Here is a 22,786-nt window from a genome sequence, read left to right on the forward strand (position 1 = left end):
ACGTAGAACGTAGTGCTCTTAAAGTTGAGGCCACTGACTCCGAGTTTCGGTAGTAAATTTTAATAATTTCGTCTCATTGTTGGATCGTATACATATCTTTCCACGATGAAATGAAGAGAAATGTCAAAAGAGCGAGAAAAATATGACGCCGTTCGCTGTCCTCATCGGTCAACTTTGTAGTGTCCCTTTCGAAAAAACCTTTACACACTTATCCTTGCCGTATAGCAATTATCAAATCAAAACGTAATTGTTTGCCTTTTTATTTGTAGTTATTTTATCAATACCTTAATACTAGCAGAATTTTTAAATTGATTTTAGAGTTAAAAATTTAAATTTGTATTTTAAACATAGAAATTTACCAAAAAAAAAAAATAATAAAGTAAAAATAAAAACAATTATTTTTATAGTAGATATTATATTATTAAGGTGACTTACGCTCGTACAATAATTCATTTATATTTGTAATTCAAATTAAACAATAATGTCTATATGTATGCGTTTATGTTCCAGTGTTGTATGCATGGTGTTTGTTGTTTTTTTTTTTTCTTTTCTTTTCTTTTCTTTCTTGTTCATATGTTGTATGGGTACTTAAAATTAAAACTACATATTTATAGATACAATACCAGAATCGAACTATCCGTATTACATGGTGAATCTCGTATTGCAAGACGATAGACAGTTCAAATTTATAAAATTCAAAGGAAAAAAAAATAAAATTAAATTATGAATATAATAGAAGTTTGCCATTATTGCCATATTGATAATGCAAATCATAAGGAAAAGGTGCCAATAGTTAGTACTAACGCATACGGTAGTTAATCATAAATTGATTTGTATGTTTTTCAGCTATTTTCAAATATTTTATTGCAGTTTAAATGTTGATTATGTGAACAAATTAACGTTTGAGTGAAGCGCACACTTTTTTAAAACTTCAAAAATTGTATAAGAATTCCGCGTTTGTAGGTTAGAAAGATTTCGAAAAAATGATATTTTTAGTAATATAAGTTCTAAACTTATTACAATGTTAGGGCAATCTGATATAAAAAGCTACAAAACAGTGAGCATAAAAGTTCGTTGTATTATTATTGAGCACACTCCGAAGAGGGTCAACGCTGTTAAACAAATTAATTAACGTTTGAATAGTTAAAGGAATATTTCAATTTAGAGAGCAAATGCAGCGCGCAACGCTTAAGTACCAATCGGAAAAAGGAAAAAAAACAAAAAAAAAACAAATTCACTGATCTCACAGAATTAACTTATTTAACAAATGTAAAGTGTGTTATTTGAAGCTTATAATGTACCAGCTACTCGTTGGTAATGCAATCTTCTCTCATTGTATAATTACTTTTTTAAATGATTGTGGGTAAAACTATTCAATTGAATTTCATAAGTAACTTAAATTAATTGCAAATCTAGAGGAGTATTATGTAAGACAACTTTTTTGATTAACTAAACATTTATAATGAGCTTGTTACTTATATATTTGTTTTTTTTTTTGTGTTTTTTGTTTGTTTATATTTAATTGTACTTCACTCTGAATTATTCAATTAATTTGTATTTGTTAGAACATGTTTAAGTATTGTAGAGCGAATAAGCGTGTTTAAAGTGTGTTTAGTATATCCCTACAAAGAAATATACTAGTACATATATATTTTGTTTGTCACTTACATAAGCGAATACTCTTTTTAAGCTTTAAAATTTTAACGAAATATTGTGACGGATCAAGTTAAAATTGTCTTCGTTTTTTTGCATTCTTTCATTTTTGCTGATTTTCCGCATCTTTTCATTTTTAAATTATGTGATTATTTTAATCTGCTGCCTATATGTGCATACTACGTGCTAAGTTTGGGTCATTACGTTCACGTTGCGTATTAACGGCGGAACAACGGCCAGTTCATTATTACATATAAACGTTTTCTATGTGTAATTATGCCATAATTAATCTTAAAATATCTTCTTCTTGGTTTAAAATTTTACATCACGTCTAGAATTTGCATTCTTTATTTATTTATTTTTTTCTGCTGGCCGTTGTCACTAAAATATTGCCGTTTTAAAATTAGTTGCGGAAATTAATTAATTCGTGTTGCTGGTTTGATGAATTTGCGTTTCAATTATTTTCAGGTCAATTTGCTGTTTCGTTTAAACGATTGTGGTTTATTGTTGCTGTTGTTGATTTATTTATTTATATTAGCTTGCTGAGTTCGCTGACAATGGTTGGCGCTTTTGAACTATTGGACCTCTGATGGCTCTGGTTTGTTAGAAGCAGACGAAAGATGGTTATTAGGGTCTGGTGCATTCAGGGGCTGAAATAAAGTAGAATAAAAAATTTAAACAATATTATTTGTTATTTTTTAAATTAATAATATAATCATCAAATTCAATTATAACAGAGAAATGAAATACAATTAAAAATGTAAGTGAGAATATTTAAATAATAATTAATTAAATTAAAATAATTAATTAACATTGTACAAATTAATTGCTCAATAATAATTATGTTTTTTTTATTACAAGAAGTTCCATTATACTTCAGTATTTCAAGTTGAGTTTTGAAAATTTAACAGAGAAGCAATAGCAACGACTTCCGATCAATTTCAGAATTACAACAAAAACGCTCTGAAAGTTTAATCACTTTTCAAATAATTTCTGGACATTGTATAATCGTCGATATATTTTCGTCACAAGTTAGTATAAAATATTTAAATTAAAAATAAATAAATAAGTAAAAATTAATCATACATTCATATGTATCCATTACAAAAAATATTACAGCTAAAAATTAATTAAATTAAAAATACCAAATATTAATTAGCAATAATATTAAAATTTTTTATGCTATATATTTCTGAAAAAATTACAAGTAAGGATTCGTTAGAAAATATATGTATATACATACATATACAGTTGTAATTCCATAACTCGAACTCTTGAATTGACAATAGAAGTCAAATTTCATACACATTATCTTCCATAACTCGAAGTCGCTCTAAGTCGAAGTTTTTTTTTGTGAATTATGGTAATTCGAGTTAATGAAGTTCAACTGTATATTATTATTATATTAAAAAATACGAATACAGATTCGATAAGAGATTTTAGTTCTTTTAATAAATGTGTGACCACAACTCACTTATGAATTAACAAGTTTTTTTAGCAAAACCGCTATATCAATAAAGATGTATTGCTTCTTGCATTTGACACACACATTTTGAAAAAAAAACACATTAATATAAATAAATACATGAATTGTAGAAATTTAAAAATAATATTACATAATCCAACTAACTAAATGTAAACCAACAACAACCATATCAGCTAACAATGCTTCAACGAATTTGTGATAGCAACAAATTTAAACAACTTTTAATAGTTATACATACAAAAAACTGCAATTTTATAAAAATAACATCCAACATAGCGATTGAAAAATCCCAAAATGATACAAATAGACTAACTATCACTCAGTTTGTTCATATTCAAAGTGAGTATGCAGATATCAAGATCTGGAAATCATGATACTTCGGATATTAACTAACAAATCTACTGCAGTAAACAACACTAACAACAATAGCGACAACAACAACAACATACATTTTAACAATAACAACAACAACAACAGCAACACATATGTAACTATACCTACCGATTTACTACTCACAAGTCCATGCTGTAATCCAACTTGCGGTGCTATATGCACCGACGGCACCGTAGGAACTGGTGACGGATTCACTACCGACGGCGGCGGTGGTACGATAAGTGCACTGCCAGCTGCAGTGTGCGGTACATCAAGTGTAGTACTGTGGGCCTGTTGCAGTCCGCCAGTTGCGTAATATCCACCATTTAATCCTGTTTGTTTGTATACATCATACATATATATGTAGCACATGGCATAGTAACAACGTTAATATTGAAATACTTTTGCTTCAGCATTATAACAACTAAAAAATTTACTATCTAAATGTAGTAGCTCTATTTTGCGAATGTGTGTAGTTTGGAACTAATTTCAAGTCTGCAAAATTTCTTTCTATCCACCTCATTAATTTCTTACAAAAATTTCCTAATGGGTTTAAAGAAGTTTAACATACACGCAACCATTCACGCGAGCGCACAAATATGTAAACAGTTATGGATCCAAATCGTAGTAGTTTCGGCCTTTTAAGGATTTATCCCAAATTAATTGATATCGTTTTATTGTGGTTGTTGTTGTTGTTGTTATTGTAACAGCGTAAAAGGCTTTTACTTTGCTTCAATATGCATGACTGTTGCAGAGAGTATATACTCGGATGACAATCCGAACATACCGTTGACGTAGATCCAACTGTCTTAAGTTATTCAGCGATTTAATGGAACACTTCGTTATAAGTATAAAATTATAATTACTACATTTGGGTTTCATACGAGAGTTATAATGTTCGATGTTGACGAACACACTCCGAAACACTCCTACTTTACAAAATTGAACTTAATAAACGGACGTCAAGTATACAGTTGAACTTCCATAACTCAAACTTCTATTACCGAACTCTTGAATTGGCCATAGAAGTCAAATTTCATAAAAATTACATTCCATAACTCAAAGTTTCTTCCACTCGAAGTTTTTTTGTGGATTATGGTGATTCGAATTAGGGAAACTCAACTGTATGTCTAAATAAATTATATAACAATACCAAAAAGTTTGGAACCTATGGCTGAAAAGCATGCCTAAAAACTCGGCGACTAAATTTGCATTTGTTTGAAGGCAAATGAACCGTACTGCGCATGTATAGCCCCTCATTAAACAAAATCATTAAAATATTATATTATATAAATCAATACAAATTTAATTTTTTTCGAGTACATTTACCCCAAGCATTATCAACTTTAGAATTTGTTATTTTCCCAACATTAGAGATTCACCAAAACTATGAAAATATGCCGATCGTTTCAAAATTAACTACATTACAAATCAGTGTTGAAACCTCATTCTCCACATACACATACAAACATACCAAATTCATACATTAAAATCTATATTAAAGCATTTATAATTCTCTTGATGGCAAAGAAGTTTCTATGCTTCCTGACGCTATAAATATTTCTTTCCTATCACTAATTGCTTAGGCCAGTTGTTTCTTCGATTCGCCAATATCCATGGCATACAAGCACACTGCGAATTGAGTCTATAATTATAACTGTAACTATTAAGTATTAACAAATTCTTGAAATTCGTGGGAATGATGGAAACGAATATGCTGCACAAAACAAACTGTAAGTGTAAGTGAGTGCGAAAGGAATTTGTGATGTTGTGCTGCAATTCTAAAATCCATTATCACTGGAATTGCATGCGTTACAGTTATTTACTAACTGTTTAATATTTTTTTTTATGTAGATCTATTTTAAACTATATGATTTATACTAAAATTTTCATAAATTTACTGACTTTCATTAGCAGCATAATTTTACTTTTTTGTTTTGTTCTATATGTATGTATGTATATATAAAATATTTTATATAACAACTTTTTTGTGCATAAAAATTTCTATTTCACTTATAAATACAAAATTTTGCTCTCACTTAAAATGATTCCATCATCCCAGTAAATTTCATACGCCTTGGCAAAAACAAAAAATAAATAAATAAATCCTAACAACATAAAGAACTCAATGATATTCATTTCTTTTATATAACTAAATGCAAATAGTGCCGTCAAAATAAATTCGAAGCCATGTTGACTATGAGTATATCCAACAAGTGCTGTTTAAAGAAAAGAGTTGTAACGCGTTTGTTTTTAGAATTTAGTTTATTTTTGTTTTGTTTTTTTTTTTTTTTTTGTTTCTCTGGAAAAGTTTAATTTTATTTAGCTTTCACAGTTATTAAAAATATTTATACAATACAAAATAACAGTTTTCATCTCATTTTACTTTCTTTTGCATCATTGTCTTGACCATTTAATTATGATCGTTTTTTATCTGTTGTTTAACTTCAATCTTTACTCTTCCTTATTTAAACTTATACTTTTATGTGTCTCATATACTTATTATAATATACATATATGTATATATATATATATATTAATATATGTATAATTTCCTTTGCTTTAGTTTCTTTTTTTATTTATGCATATATTTTTGTTTTTGTTTTTTTGAATTTTCAATGTGGGAGTGTGGGTGCTCAGTATACATATTCCTTTGCAAATAACTGTAGACGTAGACGTAGATGTAGATGTGACTGCTGTGTGGTGATGGTGGCGGTCGTTGTATGCAAGTTGCTGGTAGCTGGACAAATGGCGACTTTCGCCGACAACACTCACAATTTCAAAATTTGTTCTTTATATATTTCAAATAATTTACAGTTTGCTAGTGTGTCTAAGTTTACTGTGATGAATCAAATTGATAAAATTATTGCGCGATTATTGCCTATTTGACCTTGCACTGGCGCCTGCTTGCATTATTTACCGTTATTTTGTGCAAATTACTACTACTTTGTAAGCTACAATTTATTATGGGGAATTTATAATAGAATAATTTCTACTTAATTTGCAAGTAGTAGAATCAAGACGATGAAAGTAAAATGTGGAAATGTGCCTGCTCTCAAATATTAATGAATTAATTGTGATTTTTAGATTGGTTATTTTGTTAATGCACGCGGAAGGACAATTAAGAATTTAATGTGGTTTCTATTTTTGTTTCTCTTTTTAACTATTACATATGCGCACATGTAAGTAAAAATATTTCATACCAAAGAAAGCTCTAAGAGTTGCACGAACACCCTCTCTATGTTGCAGTTGCTTTATGTGACAGCTAAAATGTTTGAAAACCAATACAACTATACATGTATGTTTGTATTTTGTCTGATTTAATTAACTGTAACTTAAGTTCATTACACTTTCCCACAGCGTCGTTTTCACAGTGACACGAGTGCAGCTGCGTTGAAAAAAATAAACGAATCGTTCGCGCACATTTGCACACGAGCGTTTTGCGTGCGTTTCGTGTGTGTTCTCATTGTTCAGCATGCTAATATTTTAATCATAAAACTACATACTATTTTCTTTTCTGAACTTATAAATCGATTTTATATTCTTTATTATTTACTTTATTTTTACTTTTATATAATCGTAACTCTAAATTAATATTATTAAATTTAAAGTATTTTAAATGTACATAATCTATTCTGTTTTAGTATATTTTAAGTTTCTTGTTAGGTTAGATGTTAAAATATTTGCTTTCTGTTATTATATCTTTTCTCATCGTCCTTCATGTTGCTAATGTGTTCATTCATTTCATTGTTGTTTATTCTGCGCATCTACTGTTTGTCATTGTTGTTGTTTTAAAGAAGTTCAACAGATTTGATTGCAATTCTTTCCTATCATATATGTATGTATTATAGTTTTCTATGTTGTATACACACGTGCAACTTAATTATTTCTCGCTTACAAACTTATAACGGTTTTTGTTTTGTTTTTCTGTTAGAGTTTAGGCAAATCAATTTTGAACTGTTCGCTGTATTACATACCTTTTCGATATATGCAACATACATGTACATATATATGTATTAATTAGTTGGAAATAAACAAGGATGATGAGATCATTTAAAGAGCAGATTTTCATTTTTGTTATTTAAAGTTGTTTAGACAAAGCTTAAAACCATCCAAGCTTAATTATAATTACAAGAAAAAAAAAACAATATTTGCATGTATTCTACATATATTATTTTCATGTAAAAATAATTATTTGAGGTTATAATTATTATTCTAACAACTACAAACGTTTATTTTCGATTTTTGAAAGTCAGTAAATTTTTGTTTGCTTTAATTATAAAATGTACATAAAATGAATATAAAATGTTAAGTAGTCATTATGTGCACAGATATCCAGCTGCTTACAAAATATAGAAATAACTTCTACGTTCCTCTTCGAAGATTTATAAACGACTCTTTGCTTTACAATAATGAATAAGACACACTCTTACAATTAACATCCATTAACACACAAAATACTATAGCATTATGCATCCTGCTTACAGTTAACGACCTTATACGCTTAATTTACATCGACAGGCACCCGAAATCCTTTGGAGTGCCATGTGAATATAATATTATGTTTTGATGTGTAGTTGTCGTTTTCTTTTAAGTTTTCTTTTTTTTTTAAATTAGTTTGTTAAAGATTTTGTAGCATATATGTATATCACAAGAAAATTTCATGAATGCCATCAAATATTTTACTTGCTGTTTAAAATTGAAAATTATCTTTACTGACGAACTCTTTGAAGAGGAAGTATTACCATCTTTGTGTGGAACCATTTTTTTTTTTTTTGGTTGCGCTTTTTTCTTCATATACAATATACAAATATGTCAAAGAAGCAAAAATAGTTCTTTCTGATCTGCCCTTTGAACTAACGAAAATGCGAAAACTCTAAACTAACACTCAAATGATGCAAAACTACAATACAAAATGTTTCGAAGTTTTGGAATAAAGCAATGTGGAAACAAAAACGGAATAATTAAACAACAAATTAATTTAGTAAAGCACAGTTAATTTGAAAACAGAAATTGGTTTTAAAACGAATTGCTAAATTATGGTATTGACAAATTTATATTCAGCGACAGCATTATTCAACACAAAATTAAGCATTTGAAAAATTTTTATTTTACGTTCTACGTCTTTTAATTCCAAAAAAAAAATCATCGAAATTTTGAACAAATACTCTTACAAATTATGTGGTGTATAAAACGCGTGACGATAAGGAAATAATGTTTTGGACAAATTTATAAAGAACAACAAACGTACATAAACCGAGTTATCAATTAATAAGAGAGATTGTCTTTGTTGAGAAGTGAAAGAAATTCATTGTACTGATGTGAAAGAAAATTTGTTTAATTTCACAAATATGGAGAAAGAAATGATAACAATTTAATATATGCAAAAATAGATTGCGTCACGAATTAACGAAATGTGTATAAAGGGAACAAGTATTATAAGCATACGTGAAATTTCAATATTTTTTCCAACACTACATTCAGATATATACTGAAAATAATGAATAAATTTCAGAATTTCAAACGAAATATGAGGGAAGGTCAGAAGTTCAGTATACTTGAAGATGAAAACAATCGAAGACTACTACAAGCAGTTGATAAGAATCAACAAATATATTTGAATGAGTTGCGCATTGAGAATTTAAACAAATAATTCATTGTGAAAATCAAGTGTATTCGAATCGAAACAGCAGTGTGTAACTTTGTGTGTTCTGACAACTGAATCGGATTGCTTGCAACAAACATCATTTTTCAATATTTGTAAATATTTTTCTTCTTCTTTTAATGCTTTAAACGTGTATGTATACATATAGAGCGCGCGTATGCTAATGAAGGAGCGTTAATGAGTATGGACATAAATACATCTATGTACATATTGTACATATGTACAAACATTACTAAGCTCATGTATTGTACAACTGCATGACATTTCTGTTTATTATTAAGGAAATTGAAATATATGTATATGCTGCGCATATGTTCCCGCTACTACTGATGCTCCGCTATAAACCTAATTAAATTTGTTTCAAGAAATTCATTTCTTTTCCTCTCTCGCTATTATGTGTGCATTGCATTTTTATCTCTTTTGTTGTTGACTTGTTGTTCCTCTATGTTTATTGTTATTCTTATTATTTTTTCCTTGTTGTTGGTATTGTGGTTTTATGCACTAATCTAATTGTGTGTTTTTTTGCAGATTCGCATTTATAGATTCTTAAATAGTCCTCTTATTAAGATTTATTTTTTTTTGTTTTTGTGTTGTTGGTTTTATATTCTTTGCATCTTCTTTTAATATTTCAATATACTGAATTATGCTCTGATTTTAGTTTGCAGGATTTATTACACTCAATATTTATATTTTAACTCTATATTTTTGTGGTGTTTTTTATTTAAATTTAATTGTATTTAAACCTGTTTGCTTTATTCAGTTTTTTTTTTTTTGTTTTTTGCGCTTATTATAATTTGCAATGTTTCTCTTCTATTTCCTCTTTTTGTTTTGTTGGTAATTATTAAAGTTACGTTTAGGTTAAAATATTACTTTCACTTTTCTGGATTTGATAATATTTGTAGTTTACCTTCTGAATACACTGCCGCAGCTGCAGCAGCAGCAGCCACAGCTGGTGTTCGCAAGAAATATTCCTTATTAACACAATTCCTTAAGACGTCTGGAATATTGCCGACTATTGCCCGTCGTATCTCCGTTGCTGCCATTTCTCGCAACTCGGTTGCGGATGCATCGCTGAAGAAGGCTGCATGTGGTGTACATATAAGATTTGGAGCATCTTTAAGGGCTCCCTGAAAACGAATTGTGGATTTATTAGTAACGGTTTTAAAAGCAAGGTGGGTCTTAAAAATAAAATTATATTTTTATGTATAAATTGCTGCGCACGACGCTTACTTGGAATACATTGTAGGGCTCGTTTTCGTGCACATCTAAAGCTGCAGCTCTTATTCTACCTTGTTTCAGAGCCAGAGCCAAGGTCTCGTCATCGACCAGTCCGCCTCGTGCTGTGTTTACCAAAAATGCACCAGGTCGCATCTATATTTAAAACAAAAAAGAAATTGATAGCAAATAAACAAAATAGTAAATGCAAGTAATAGTTAATTTAGATTTTTAGCAAACCTGTTTAATTGTGAATTCGTTAATTAAGTGGTGGTTATGCTCGTTGAGTGTACAATGCAACGACACACAATCCGATTGAAATAGCAAATCTTGTAGGGTGTAGACACGAGTTAGGCCAAGCGATTTGTCGATACCATCCGGAAGATAAGGATCGTAAAATATAACATTAAAGCCAAATGCTTTTGCTCGCAATGCGACAGCGCTGCCAATGCGACCAAGTCCTACAAGTCCTAAGGTGTCTCCCCGAATCCTGGCGCAACCCTGTAAATAATTTGAGATATTTAAATGGATTTTTCAATTTTTCTGTTACTTTACAAAATGCAAATTTTACATACATGCGCTGCTTCCCGCACTTGTTCAGGACCGGTAAATTTTTTGCCTTCGCGCACCATGTTCGCCAGCCAATAGGTCCTTCGATACAAATTTAATATCAAACACATTGTTGTATCTGCTACTTCTTCAACACCATAACCCGGCACATTACAAACGGCAATACCAAGTTCACCCGCTGCTTTTACATCGATATTGTCCGTACCGCTACCAATCCGCACTATAATACGTAAAGCTTTGAATTTTTCCAAATCCTCTTTTGTTAGGATTATAGTATGCCACATTAGTGCGCCGACAGCTTCATTTAGAACCTATTTTAGGGTGAGAATTTATATTAGATGAGCACTTTCGGATTATTTCATCTAGCATGAATAATTACCTTTTCATGAATCTCGGATGTACTTTGTGCGTCGCAGAAGGCCACTGTGGCCACATCTTTCAATATAGGCATTTCAATCGAACAGTCGCGACCATCAAGCAACGCCACCAATGGGCGTGCCTGCAACGGACCATTGGCGAATGTGCCCTTCACGTCCAAGCGTGAACGCTTCGGCAACATCATATTTTTATCCATTGTGTGTGTTACTATCGTATTTGTATTTTATTGAAAAGTATGTTTTCGTTTTGCAAGTCTATGTTAATATATTTGTGTGTTACAATACACTCCTCCTGCATATATATGAACAAAACAAGAAACTACCATTATATCATAATCACAAAGTTTGTGTTTATACCAGACTTTAGTAGTAGTCAGCAATACTTACCGCTATAAATAATATAAAACTTTGACCTTAAAAAAGAAATGTGATGAATTGCAATTTTTCGGTTTTTCCCAACTATGCGCAATCGTTAATATCTTGCACTTCCTTTTTTCACTTCAGCTCAGCTACGTAAAACGTAAATTTATACGACGCAGATATTTTGTTTTTAATATTATTTCTCAGATATTTCAACTGGCACAACGATTACAATTTAATAAAAATGTGTGACCTTCATACGTAATAACTTCATTTCCTTCATGTTGAATTATCCATTTTATCTAAAAAGAAAATGTTAATCAAACATTATATATTTATAATTCATTTTGTAGCAAAATATTTTTTGTTCTACCAAAAGAAACATTTCGTCATATTTGTTATTGCTATTGTAACAGCATAAAAGAATTCTCAAATGTTTTACGAAATGCTGAAAAGATCACAGTTCTTGTCCAAAAATAAATTTTATTTCCATTTAGAACTTTGTGATAGAAATATGAATAATATTATATCGTAAATTTCATGGCGCACATACATAGTTTTAAAAACTAAAAATCATTTTGGTATGTTCGTATTTAGATGATGTAGATTCCCATATAATTTTTAATACAAAAAATTTAATGCCGTTTACCAAACACTGCAACACAATTGCCTGCTCTATTTCTATTAAGGGGTTACCCCACTCTGAACGCATGATAGTCGGATGTTTTAGGATTTTTTTTTTGACAATACTATTTGAGGTAGAGGCATTGGAATGAATAAATTTTTCATTCCAACAGCACACAAAAACAAAAATTTACGCTTTTGGAAGCACTTTAAAAATTGATTTTATATTTTGGGTTAAAAATACCGAATAAAAAATTGTATACACCGTCAAGAAAAAAATGTACTCACGGACTTCTAAGGGTCATAACTTTCGTAATTATTGAGACATTGCTTTCGGACACATATCAAAATACTCGTTAGAATATAGATATTATAGAAATTAAGCAAAACTATCGAAGAATATGTCTTTAAAATTCCAGAGGCCAATTCGACATATTTTCGAAGCTAGAGCAATTGTAGTGCCCGAGCGTCGAGCAGGTGCGAATGCTCAGGCAGACTTTAAAGAGCGTTTTCTCGAGTTTTCATTTTTACAAGTGTTAGAAAACGGTGCCGGCGATAGCAAAAAGAATATATGTCCCATCGAAAAAAACCAAAGTGATCTAGCTTCAGTATTAAATTATCTTCTCTTTGAGATAAAAAAGTTGGACAAAAGTATTTTTTAAACTACTTGTTTTGCAACTTAAAGTAAATTTTTTTTTCTTTTTTTTTTAGTTCATAAATAAAAGAAACTTATAAAAATTAAAAAAAAAAGTTGGTTCGACTGTTTCAGATGCATCGCACGACCTCCACCAAAGGCACCGATTTACAAGTGCAGACTCCAGGCGCTCCAGAAAAACATTTACAACTTTGAAAAAATTTCAATATTTTTTAATAATATAATGTTTTTGTTTTTTATGTTTTTTGTTTTCTTCTACAATCTTAACCTTATAGAACGATTTAAAAAATGTTTTCTTGCTCTCAATTAAAAACTTTCAGACCAATAATGACATCAAATTATTAAAATCAAAAATAAAGGTATATCAATTAACAATATCGCAGTTAATAAATAACTCATCGATAGTTGTTTGAATAGACCAAGAAAAATAAAAAAAGCGTTTTCATTGAAATAAGAATTTTCATGATTTATTTTATTCCAATACTAATAGCAGAAATACGATAGAACAGTAATATATCACAATGAAATTCATTCGCTGATCGAGTTTGAGAATATAAATCTATAGATTTATATTTTTGTATCATCAAGAAGCACTCCGATATATCATGAAAAGCTTCTAGTATTTATAATATTAAAATCACTTATAAAATCATAATCACTTTCTATTCACTACTTAGGGGAAAAACACTATACATGAGGATTATTATTGTGTACAATGAAAACAATTTAGCTTTCTCCATATCAACAAAAAGAAAAATGCAAACCAAAATAACTTTAAATAATTTCATTTATGTACATACAATCTGAAACATTTTCAATTAAATTTGTGCATATTGCATGTGTATATACGACAGGCATATGTATGTACGTGGGAGTAATACAAAAGTCTTATCACTTAAATAAAAAACAATGCGAGCGGTATGCAATTATTCCTAAAAGAATACATATTCTTGTAGGTACATAAATACATACATATGATTATATTAATACATATATAAGAATGTACATGAACTTTGATAAGTACATCTGCACGCTTACACCAAGCTTAAATTTAAGTGTTGTCGATTATTTAATGAAAAACAAAATGAATATAAAAACTTGGAATCCACGAGTAGCATGCTCTTGATTATATGTGTAAAATGTGCGTATTTCAAGCCAATGCTTGCTCTACTAACTCATTCAATTGATGACAGTAGCTCTACTGTACAAATATGAATAGCACAGAATAAATAATTAAACCAATATGTATATATATATACATACATATGTGTGTATGTACATATGTATTTATATAGAATACAAAATGCGGTACTTTCAAAGATAAGACTGAAAATGAAATTCTATTTCAGGCAGCTGAAAGATATAGCGCGCAATTGTGAAATCATTAACACCTGCTGTCCCTCTCCATCAACATAGCATTTGGGTGCAGCTAACTTTTGATTACGAGTTCGCACAATTATATATGTACATACAGACAAACATATCTATATATTCACATACTTATGTTGTTATGCATGTATGTTTATTAGAAGGCTTTATAGGCAACTATACAGTTTCGTTTCTGGCGAGTGATAAGATTAGAGTGCTAGATTAGGTTTAATTGTTGCTGTTTTTGCTTAAACAAATTGATGACGTGAGAAAGCAAAATATTCCAAATGATCATAGACAACAAAATTGAGCTACATATATGTATGTATATTATTACTATATTTTTATTGCCTGGGAATGACTGAAGGAAATCTGTACATATTTTTATGAATAATAGAAATATATTGAATAAATAAATAATTAATATTTTTTTAATAAAACCCAGAGATAAGCAAATTTATTATTCGCAATTTTAAAAGATTTGCCAGCGTGAAATAATAGTAAATATTTTCTATTAGTTACCGCAAGTCCATTTATGTATAAAAATGTGTACTAAAAATTTGTGAACCCAAAAATATATGAAAAATTGTAGGAATAAATATTATAAAAATTATATAGCACTTCTTCTTGGGATAACCTTTAATTAAAAATAATTCATCGCATTCATAAAATATTGTAAATCAATCAAATTAACCATATCGGTTTAACATTAAATAAAATGCCAATTTATACGCATATCATTCATATCCGTTATGGTTTTGGGTGTGTTGTACCGAATCGTTTAGACATTTGAAGAATCAGAATCAAATAATATAATTTAAAATACAAATTTGTAGCATTAAAACATTTTATAATATTCTATAGCAAACATAATTTTATTACTAACATAACCAACACAAACACCGATACGTATATCTCTTCAAAGCTATAATTGTACATAATTTCACAGAAAATGTAAATGGTGTATATTGTATGGCATAAACGTGTATTATTGAACTTGCGTGCGTAGCACAAATTTACGTATATGCCAACATACATATACATACATGTCTGTATGTTAGCGCTTATTGAAAATATGGCAACAAACCGAGCCGGTAAACATTCACTTCCATCAAATGGAATGATTATCAGTAAGTTAAGCTATGTAGCCACACAATTGACATTCTACAAATGCAAAAAACCGGTTTCGGTTCTCATTAATTCATTATGAAAAAACTGAAAACTAAAATGAAAAAATAACCCTATAAAGATTGGTATTTATAAAGTTGTGCCTTTCGCTCTCATGGTGTTATGTGTATAAAGGGAGCATACAAACAATACAGGCTATTTTCTAACTCTCTTTTCACTTAGCACTGCCATAAAGTCAAAATGATAGTTGTCTGTCTGATTGCCTGCCTGTTGGTTTGCTTGTTTCGCCATTCTTCCTCAACAACGTTTACACGTTGTACTTAGCTATATAAGTTAAAGTCATACTCAAATAAAATAAATACTTTATTTTAAAAACTGTATATTTTATGTTAAAATTGTTTTTTTTTTTTAAGTTATATAAACTTTTTTGTTATTATTTTGTCGTTGCAAGAATTTTGATGCAACAATTGTTGCAAAATGAGCTACAGAGGGTATTGCGAAGAACTGGTTGCATATTAACAACGTTTGTCAAATGTTATGAACTTCACGTCGCTATCGACAACTTAAGCCACAAAAACATGTGACTCCACAAAACGTGTTGTATGCAACGGCAGATAAACCTCTTTTCGTCTCAATGGCAAGGGAATAGTGTGCGTGCTCGTAACTGAATGACCGTAAGTCAGACAGTTCAGTGGGGAAATTGAAGTAGCTTAATGGCGGATATATTATGCGTTATTATGCTCGAACAGACAACCAGCTAAAATAAATGCATATTTACAAATGGCAGACATACCATCATTGTATATTTGCATTTATATATATGTATGTATGTTCATATATAGCAGTTGGTTTTATAACTTCTCTGCAATGGGCCTGTCGATTTTAGTAAATACTTGTTCATTGTGTTCATATACATTTGATTCTCCTGTTATTGTTGTTTTTATATGCCCAATGTACAATAGCTTAGCATTGCGTAGGTGGCAATCAGCGAAACGTTAAAGATTGGATTTACACACATGTTGCATTGATATTAATGACCGATACAGTTTTATACCTAGTTAACTATATTTGTTTTTTAATTTTTTTTTATTTTTGACTTTCACAGTAATACATTCAAATCTAATAAACTCCCTAATAAAAGTTACAATAATTGAAATTTTTTATTCAATAGCCATTTTGAACAAGTAAAATTATATGATATTTATTAATATAAATTTAAGTTTAACACTCTATATCTATTTGATACTGTGGAAGATTTTATTTAAAAAATTTAACATAATTTTTATTTATTTCGGACAAAAAAATATAAAACAAGGAAGAATTTATTGGAGTTGTCTAGTAAATTTTCCATTTATATGTATGTATATATGCATATTTCAAATTATTCAATAAAGTTGACACCATATGAAAACAAAAAATATAAATACATACATAATATATTGAGAAGAAAAAATGCAGCTCAATAAACTTCATTATGGTGGGAATAATATTACAGCGCATTAAACATATGCGGATTTGATACCGTGAACTCATGTTAATTCCAATTAATTTGCTGACAATACAATATTTAGATCAGACTTGTTTGTCTACGGACATATATGTATATAATATGCAAAACGCATGTTCACATTAATTTTGCACATAGATTCGACTGTAGATTTGACATTTTTATATTCACGTTTTCCTCTACATCCACAAAGAATATATATTGTCTAATTCTCTAGAATATGTGTTATGAGAATATCTATTTTTAATTTAAAACAAACAAACAAAAAAAAAATACAAACGCAACGACAGCATAGTATATCTCACATTTTTATTTATATATTTATCATTTGTTCAGTGTAGACATTTGTATTTGCGTATGTAACTATATATAATATTTCCTTTGTGCTCTCATACTTTCAAAATAACGAATTTTTATTTCTATTTTCTTCATAAAATGAAAAAGCAAACAAATTTCTGTATATGGTTTAATTTTTAAACAGACGCTAGAAAATGCGAACAACAAAATGTTGTATGACAAACGAACCTGCCAAACACAAAAAAACAAAGAAATGAAAAATCAATCATACAAAGTTCACAACACTTTTATGACACAAATATACTTTGTGTAAGAAAAAAGTTTAGGTCAAGTATTGTTTGTTGTTTCTAGTAATTTTAATATTATTTTGGAGCAAAAAAAAAATGCAAAATGTGTCAACAATATTCGCCGCCATAGTTGTACTAGTTATTCGCTCGCGCCATCTACACTCGTTAAATTATCCGTTTTTTTTCTTTTTCCTATTTCACTTTACCACTCGTTACTTTCTTTTTCTGCACAGCGTGCAAGTGTGAATAGGAGGCGGCTTATGACTGGTGCAGAGCCTTCTACCAACAGCTTGTCAAGAAAAACTTAAATTTGTTGTTTTCAGTTAACGGTTGGAGTTAGCAGAATTATATTTTATTTCTTATACCAAAGCGTGTCTTTGCCATCGTTGCAAAACAAAAAAAAAATGTACTCTTTTTCAATACAAAGCACTTCATAAAGTTGTATTAATCATCTCACTTATCTACAGATATAATTTAGCTAATAAGCAAGGCTTACCAGTCATAGTTTTCACTATTTTAAAGGGACAAAATTCACGAACGATTTGTTGAATGGTCACTATGTATGTATTGACCGACTTAAATGTGTTCTGCGACGTTGACAAGGTCTGGGAACGAAACGAACTATGACTGCGCGACAACTTTCAATTTTATTTCCTGCGTTAGGCACGTCAACAAACTTTAATTTTATAACTAGTTATAAACCATATTTTTCAAAGTATTGCCTTTTTAAGTTTATAGCCGCGGCGGCAGACCGTGGATTTTGTGGTGCTACTCGCTCACTTGTAGTAGGCTTGCTTTTTTCTGCGTTGGTTAGCCCTTTTCGCTTGTACAGAACATAAAATTTTCCTCGAACAAATCGAGCAAACACAACGTTTTAAACAACTACTTTTTATTCACAAACACTTTTGTGGTTGATCCACTAACAATTTACACTTAAATTATTTATTTTATGTAGGTTTTTTCAGCAATTTTAGAAATCTTTATAAGCAACGCGTTTCCTGACGAATCACTAAATTTTACACTCGTAGCTTTCAAAATGGCGGAAAATGGTGGAGAACACGGCGATTCTTTTTGCTGTCTGTGCTTCTTCTTCTTTTCTTCAATTTTAGTACATAAATGACGCGATAGTGCATTTCGCACAAACCTCAGAAGCGAACGAATGAAAACTGAATCGCCGCAATGACAGTTGACTCGTTGCAATTGCCGATTTTCAGTTTTCACTAGTTCAATGCGTACTCTTGAATGCTTTTAAAAACGAATTTTTACATTTCCATAAACTTATTATAAAAACACTTTAGAAAATTCACACACCTTTTCTTTACCAGTATATCACAAGGAATTCAATTTATCACCAAGAGAATTTACAGAAAAAATGCAGTGCACACCACGACCTGTGAAAATCACCAACTAGCGAACTCCAGCGAATTCTGACAAACTACCAATTGTTTTAGTACACGCTGCCATGCGGCATTTTATTTAATCAGAGTTGTATTTAGTAGTTTGTTCATCCGAACTTTGGATACCAAAGTTTCTTTAACCTTCTGTTTTAATTACAACATCTGATTTATTTCATTAATTCTAACGAATACGTGCTAAAAATACGATTTTAAATCTAATTTCAAAATAAATTATGAAATTCAAATCTGAATTATTCCACCCAAGATAAGATGGAAATGAGCTAATTAAATTATTTCAAATCATTTAATCATATTTTTTATTTTATTTAGTATTAATTGGAATATTTTGTTCTAAGTTTTGTTAATAAGTTTTTAAAATTAATTTATAATTTTTGAAAAAATTGTGAATGATAACTATTCTGTGAATTGTCATTAATCCAATGCAATCGGTCGTCCCTTTTGTCAAAAGACAATGAAAATAAATTGTTATTAGGTTTTCACATTTGACTGTGCAGCTCATACCGAGAAATTCTTCAAAAGTACTATATCATTTGTCAACTATTATTTGAAAAAATAAGTAAAGTTCTAATTGTAAATATATAGTTAAAGAATAATAAAAAAGTGTACTGGTAAATATGTCTACAGTCAGAAAAGCCACCCACTCTGGAAGCTGGTACACAAACATAGGTAAACATTGAGGAAATAATTTTTCTTGGCGTATACTGCTATCTGCAATGTAATCGGTTTTATAGATAAATTTTTTAATTGCTAAGAAGATGAGTCAGCATTGTCATATTCTTGTTTGTTTTCGGAAACATACATATTTATGGACGATATATATACATACATACTCTTTAATATAACACAAGATGCATTTTGTTTGTCGTATAAGTAAAACAATGCATGGGGCAAACAAAAATATCCTTCCAAAGTATTTACATACATACATATAAATACCTCAAAGAGCCAATAAGGGTTAAGTCCTTTATATATTCAATTAAAAATTTTGAAAAACTATACATATACCAAGACATTTGGAAGGAAACAATAAATTGAATTAGTGGCCTTTTTGATTTTCTGTGAGGTTCTGACTCTGTACTGGCTGTCTAGAACGCATTATCTTATGAATATGATCTACACGTTCGTATGAAGCTTCTGTAGCATTAGAAAGACGTTTCGTCATTTCGCTAACGGAATGGCGTTGGCGTTTCAATTGCTCCAGACCATGTTGTAACTGCGAACAAGTTTGGAAAAATTCACTCAACTCCGGTATATTTCCAAATTCGCCAGGATGACTTTGAAACTTTGCACCCATTTCAGCTGTCAAACTATTCAGTGTATTGTTATTGTAATGTTTTTCTAGTACATCCCTCATTTCATCCTTTAACTTTGCTGTGCGGTCCTGTTTACTAAGATTCATATCCTTAATGCGATTTTTAAGTGAACTAAAATTGATAGCTTGGAATCGTTCACCCATTGTCTGGAACAGCTCGTAGCTTTGTTGTAAATCATAACGCATCTTTTGCAGGTCGGTGTCAATCGTTGCACTTTGCGTTTCATCAGAAGGTAGTTGCAAGATTTTGCTTGAGAGCATTGTTGACAAATGTTCCGCGGAAGTGGGTATAATAGTGGTGGTTTCGGAATTATGCTGCTGCTGTGAATGCGAGACTTCTGTTGCATCCAGTTTTTTAAACTTGTTAGAATCATTATTTGTTTGTGGAGCACTAAAAAAATAAAACAATAATTTTTTGTATGGCCGCTGCTTTGGCGAATGAGGGTTTACCTATTTTCATTAATAATTGAATTCAGTTCCTTCCGTATGATATCGTAAAGCACGTTGGAGTTATTGCTGTCTGTCATGTTGCTGTTTTTTTTAATTAATACAAATAATTATAATTGACTATTTTTTCTCTATAAATTTCATGTAAAATATGTGTTTTTTTTTCAATTTTCAATGATCAAATATGAAATAAACAAACATGTTACTAAGCAAAGTAAGTTTTTTTCGCTGGTTACTTTTTATTCGAAAAAAGAAAAAACCTTGCCAGAGTTTAATAATTCTAATTTTAATCAAATCTAGGTGATAAGCTAATTAAAAAATTTAAAAAAAAAAATTGTATTTTACAGGTACTGAGCTGTCACGTCAACTGGATCGCTGGCTGGGTGCTGCCGAACTTTCTCATGGACCAGCCCGTGCAATAATTGCGCCGTAAGTAAACATGACAAATTCATTTACTTTAATAAATCACATTATAAAACTCATTGCAGACATGCTGGTTATACCTACTGTGGTGCTTGTGGTGCCTTTGCATATCGACAAGTCAGTCCCGCCGTAGTGTAAGTGTTTTCATTTGATATGCAGCTTATGGATACCATCTATCATATTAAAAATATTTTATTGTTTTGTTTAGAAAACGAATTTTCATATTAGGACCATCTCATCATGTACGCCTGCGTGGCTGTGCTTTGTCCACTGCTAAGACCTACAAAACACCTTTATATGATCTCAAGATTGATACTCAAAGTAAGTGCACCCATTTTTTTTAATTTTTAACATTTGCTTAAATATTCTACTGTTTTTTGTCTATAGTCAACGCCGAATTAGAAAAGACTGGACACTTTTCGAGAATGGACATGAAAACGGATGAAGATGAACATAGCATTGAAATGCATTTGCCATATATAGCAAAAGTAATGGAGGAGTAAGTATATTGAACACATATAAGTTCCAAAAACTCATCGTGTTATCCAAATACAGTGGAACTTCCATAACTCGAACTGCTCTAACTCGAAGTTCTCCATAATTCGAACTATTGAATTGGCAATTGAAGTCAAAATTCATACAAATTACATTCTGTAACACGGAAGTCTCTCTAACTCGAAGTTTTTTTATGGATTATGGTGATTCGCATTAGAGAAGTTCCACTGTAATTCTTATTCTTAGCATGTTGCCTTCGGTCTTGCTAATTTATGTATATATTTTGCTTGAAATTTCAGTTTTAAGGATCAATTCACGATTGTGCCAATTTTAGTGGGTTCTTTGAATCCTGAACAGGAAGCTTTATATGGTGATCTTTTAGCAAACTACTTTACAGATCCACAAAACCTCTTTGTGATATCATCGGACTTTTGCCATTGGGGTCACCGCTTCAATTATACATATTACGAACGTTCGTGTGGTCAAATTCACGCCTCCATTGAGAAGCTGGACAAGGATGTAAGTATTTAAGACAGCTTAAAATTACAACGGCTTATTCGTAATGCGTAAATTTCTTCGAACAGGGTATGGCTATCATCGAGACCTTAAATCCTAGCACTTTCACTGAGTATCTACGGAAATACAATAATACAATTTGCGGCCGCCATCCAATCGGTGTGATGTTGAATGCTGTAAAAGCGTTACAAAATCAAGGCTATAGTAACATGAGCTTTAAATTCCTCAAGTATGCTCAAAGCAGTCAGTGCAAGGATATGGATGATTCCAGTGTTAGCTATGCATCCGGTTCATTGGTGTTTGAAGCTTAGAACATGCGGCAAGGTAAAAATAGTAAGTTAATGTGCAAATACTGAACGACATACGTACCCACAACGCTGGCAGAGTAATTTTACTTTTAATTATTTCACGTAGTTTTTTTTTTTTTTGTTTTCTTTACAAGCTTAAAATAATTGAATTTCACAAAGTAAGGTTTGAATAAATATAGACAAGTGGAGTAGCTGATAACAAATGTGTTTTACTTTTGTATTGCTGTAGCAATAAGAATGTTTTATGGATTTCAGCAAAATATGAATGCACGCTATTATATTATCATGACAAAGCACTTGAAA

The 22,786-nt window shown here is 30.3% G+C and overlaps 3 protein-coding genes across 7 annotated transcripts; 1 reads left to right on the plus strand and 2 right to left on the minus strand.

Moving 5' to 3' along the window:
* Positions 1 to 1,322: 1,322 nt before the first annotated feature.
* LOC105215854 (C-terminal-binding protein) lies at positions 1,323 to 19,009 on the minus strand. Of its 5 annotated transcripts, none has more exons than XM_011190020.3 (9): positions 18,876 to 19,009; positions 11,726 to 12,000; positions 11,341 to 11,630; positions 10,967 to 11,272; positions 10,632 to 10,892; positions 10,407 to 10,547; positions 10,084 to 10,303; positions 3,641 to 3,843; positions 1,323 to 2,303 (listed from the first exon to the last, which is right to left on the minus strand). In XM_011190020.3, the coding sequence occupies exons 3-9, from the start codon at positions 11,533 to 11,535 to the stop codon at positions 2,229 to 2,231; spliced, it is 1,401 nt and encodes a 466-aa protein (XP_011188322.1). In that variant the 5' UTR covers positions 11,536 to 11,630; positions 11,726 to 12,000; positions 18,876 to 19,009; the 3' UTR covers positions 1,323 to 2,228. The 5 variants fall into 5 exon arrangements, with proteins under 5 accessions (XP_011188322.1, XP_028898479.1, XP_011188319.1 ...); XM_029042646.2 differs by lacking the exon at positions 18,876 to 19,009 and adding an exon at positions 18,061 to 18,682 and having other exon boundaries at positions 3,656 to 3,843; XM_011190017.3 differs by lacking the exon at positions 18,876 to 19,009 and adding an exon at positions 18,061 to 18,682.
* On the minus strand, positions 18,876 to 20,963 carry LOC105215850 (uncharacterized). The gene is made up of 2 exons (XM_011190012.3): positions 20,745 to 20,963; positions 18,876 to 20,685 (listed from the first exon to the last, which is right to left on the minus strand). The coding sequence occupies exons 1-2, from the start codon at positions 20,819 to 20,821 to the stop codon at positions 20,019 to 20,021; spliced, it is 744 nt and encodes a 247-aa protein (XP_011188314.1). The 5' UTR covers positions 20,822 to 20,963; the 3' UTR covers positions 18,876 to 20,018.
* On the plus strand, positions 19,406 to 22,686 carry LOC105215851 (protein MEMO1). Its single transcript, XM_011190013.3, has 7 exons — positions 19,406 to 19,648; positions 21,089 to 21,170; positions 21,230 to 21,298; positions 21,373 to 21,485; positions 21,552 to 21,663; positions 21,959 to 22,178; positions 22,244 to 22,686. The coding sequence occupies exons 1-7, from the start codon at positions 19,597 to 19,599 to the stop codon at positions 22,484 to 22,486; spliced, it is 891 nt and encodes a 296-aa protein (XP_011188315.1). The 5' UTR covers positions 19,406 to 19,596; the 3' UTR covers positions 22,487 to 22,686.
* The last annotated feature ends 100 nt before the right edge of the window (positions 22,687 to 22,786 follow it).

The sequence above is a fragment of the Zeugodacus cucurbitae genome, chromosome 2 (genome assembly GCF_028554725.1).
Source record: "Zeugodacus cucurbitae isolate PBARC_wt_2022May chromosome 2, idZeuCucr1.2, whole genome shotgun sequence".
NCBI lineage: Eukaryota > Metazoa > Arthropoda > Insecta > Diptera > Tephritidae > Zeugodacus > Zeugodacus cucurbitae.

Bases quoted from the DNA above. Each gene is read 5' to 3' on its own strand.
- LOC105215854 (XM_011190020.3), bottom strand. From the start codon at position 11,535: ATGGATAAAAATATGATGTTGCCGAAGCGTTCACGCTTGGACGTGAAG. The intron at 10,548-10,631 runs GTTTGCTAAAAA...TTTTAAATATAG, and splicing joins ACGAATTCACAATTAAACAG to ATGCGACCTGGTGCATTTTT. The intron at 10,304-10,406 runs GTAAGCGTCGTG...ATTCGTTTTCAG, and splicing joins AGCCCTACAATGTATTCCAA to GGAGCCCTTAAAGATGCTCC.
- LOC105215851 (XM_011190013.3), top strand. From the start codon at position 19,597: ATGTCTACAGTCAGAAAAGCCACCCACTCTGGAAGCTGGTACACAAAC. The intron at 21,171-21,229 runs GTAAGTAAACAT...AACTCATTGCAG, and splicing joins GCCCGTGCAATAATTGCGCC to ACATGCTGGTTATACCTACT. The intron at 21,486-21,551 runs GTAAGTGCACCC...TTTTGTCTATAG, and splicing joins TCTCAAGATTGATACTCAAA to TCAACGCCGAATTAGAAAAG.
- LOC105215850 (XM_011190012.3), bottom strand. From the start codon at position 20,821: ATGACAGACAGCAATAACTCCAACGTGCTTTACGATATCATACGGAAG. The intron at 20,686-20,744 runs GTAAACCCTCAT...TTATTTTTTTAG, and splicing joins TCAATTATTAATGAAAATAG to TGCTCCACAAACAAATAATG.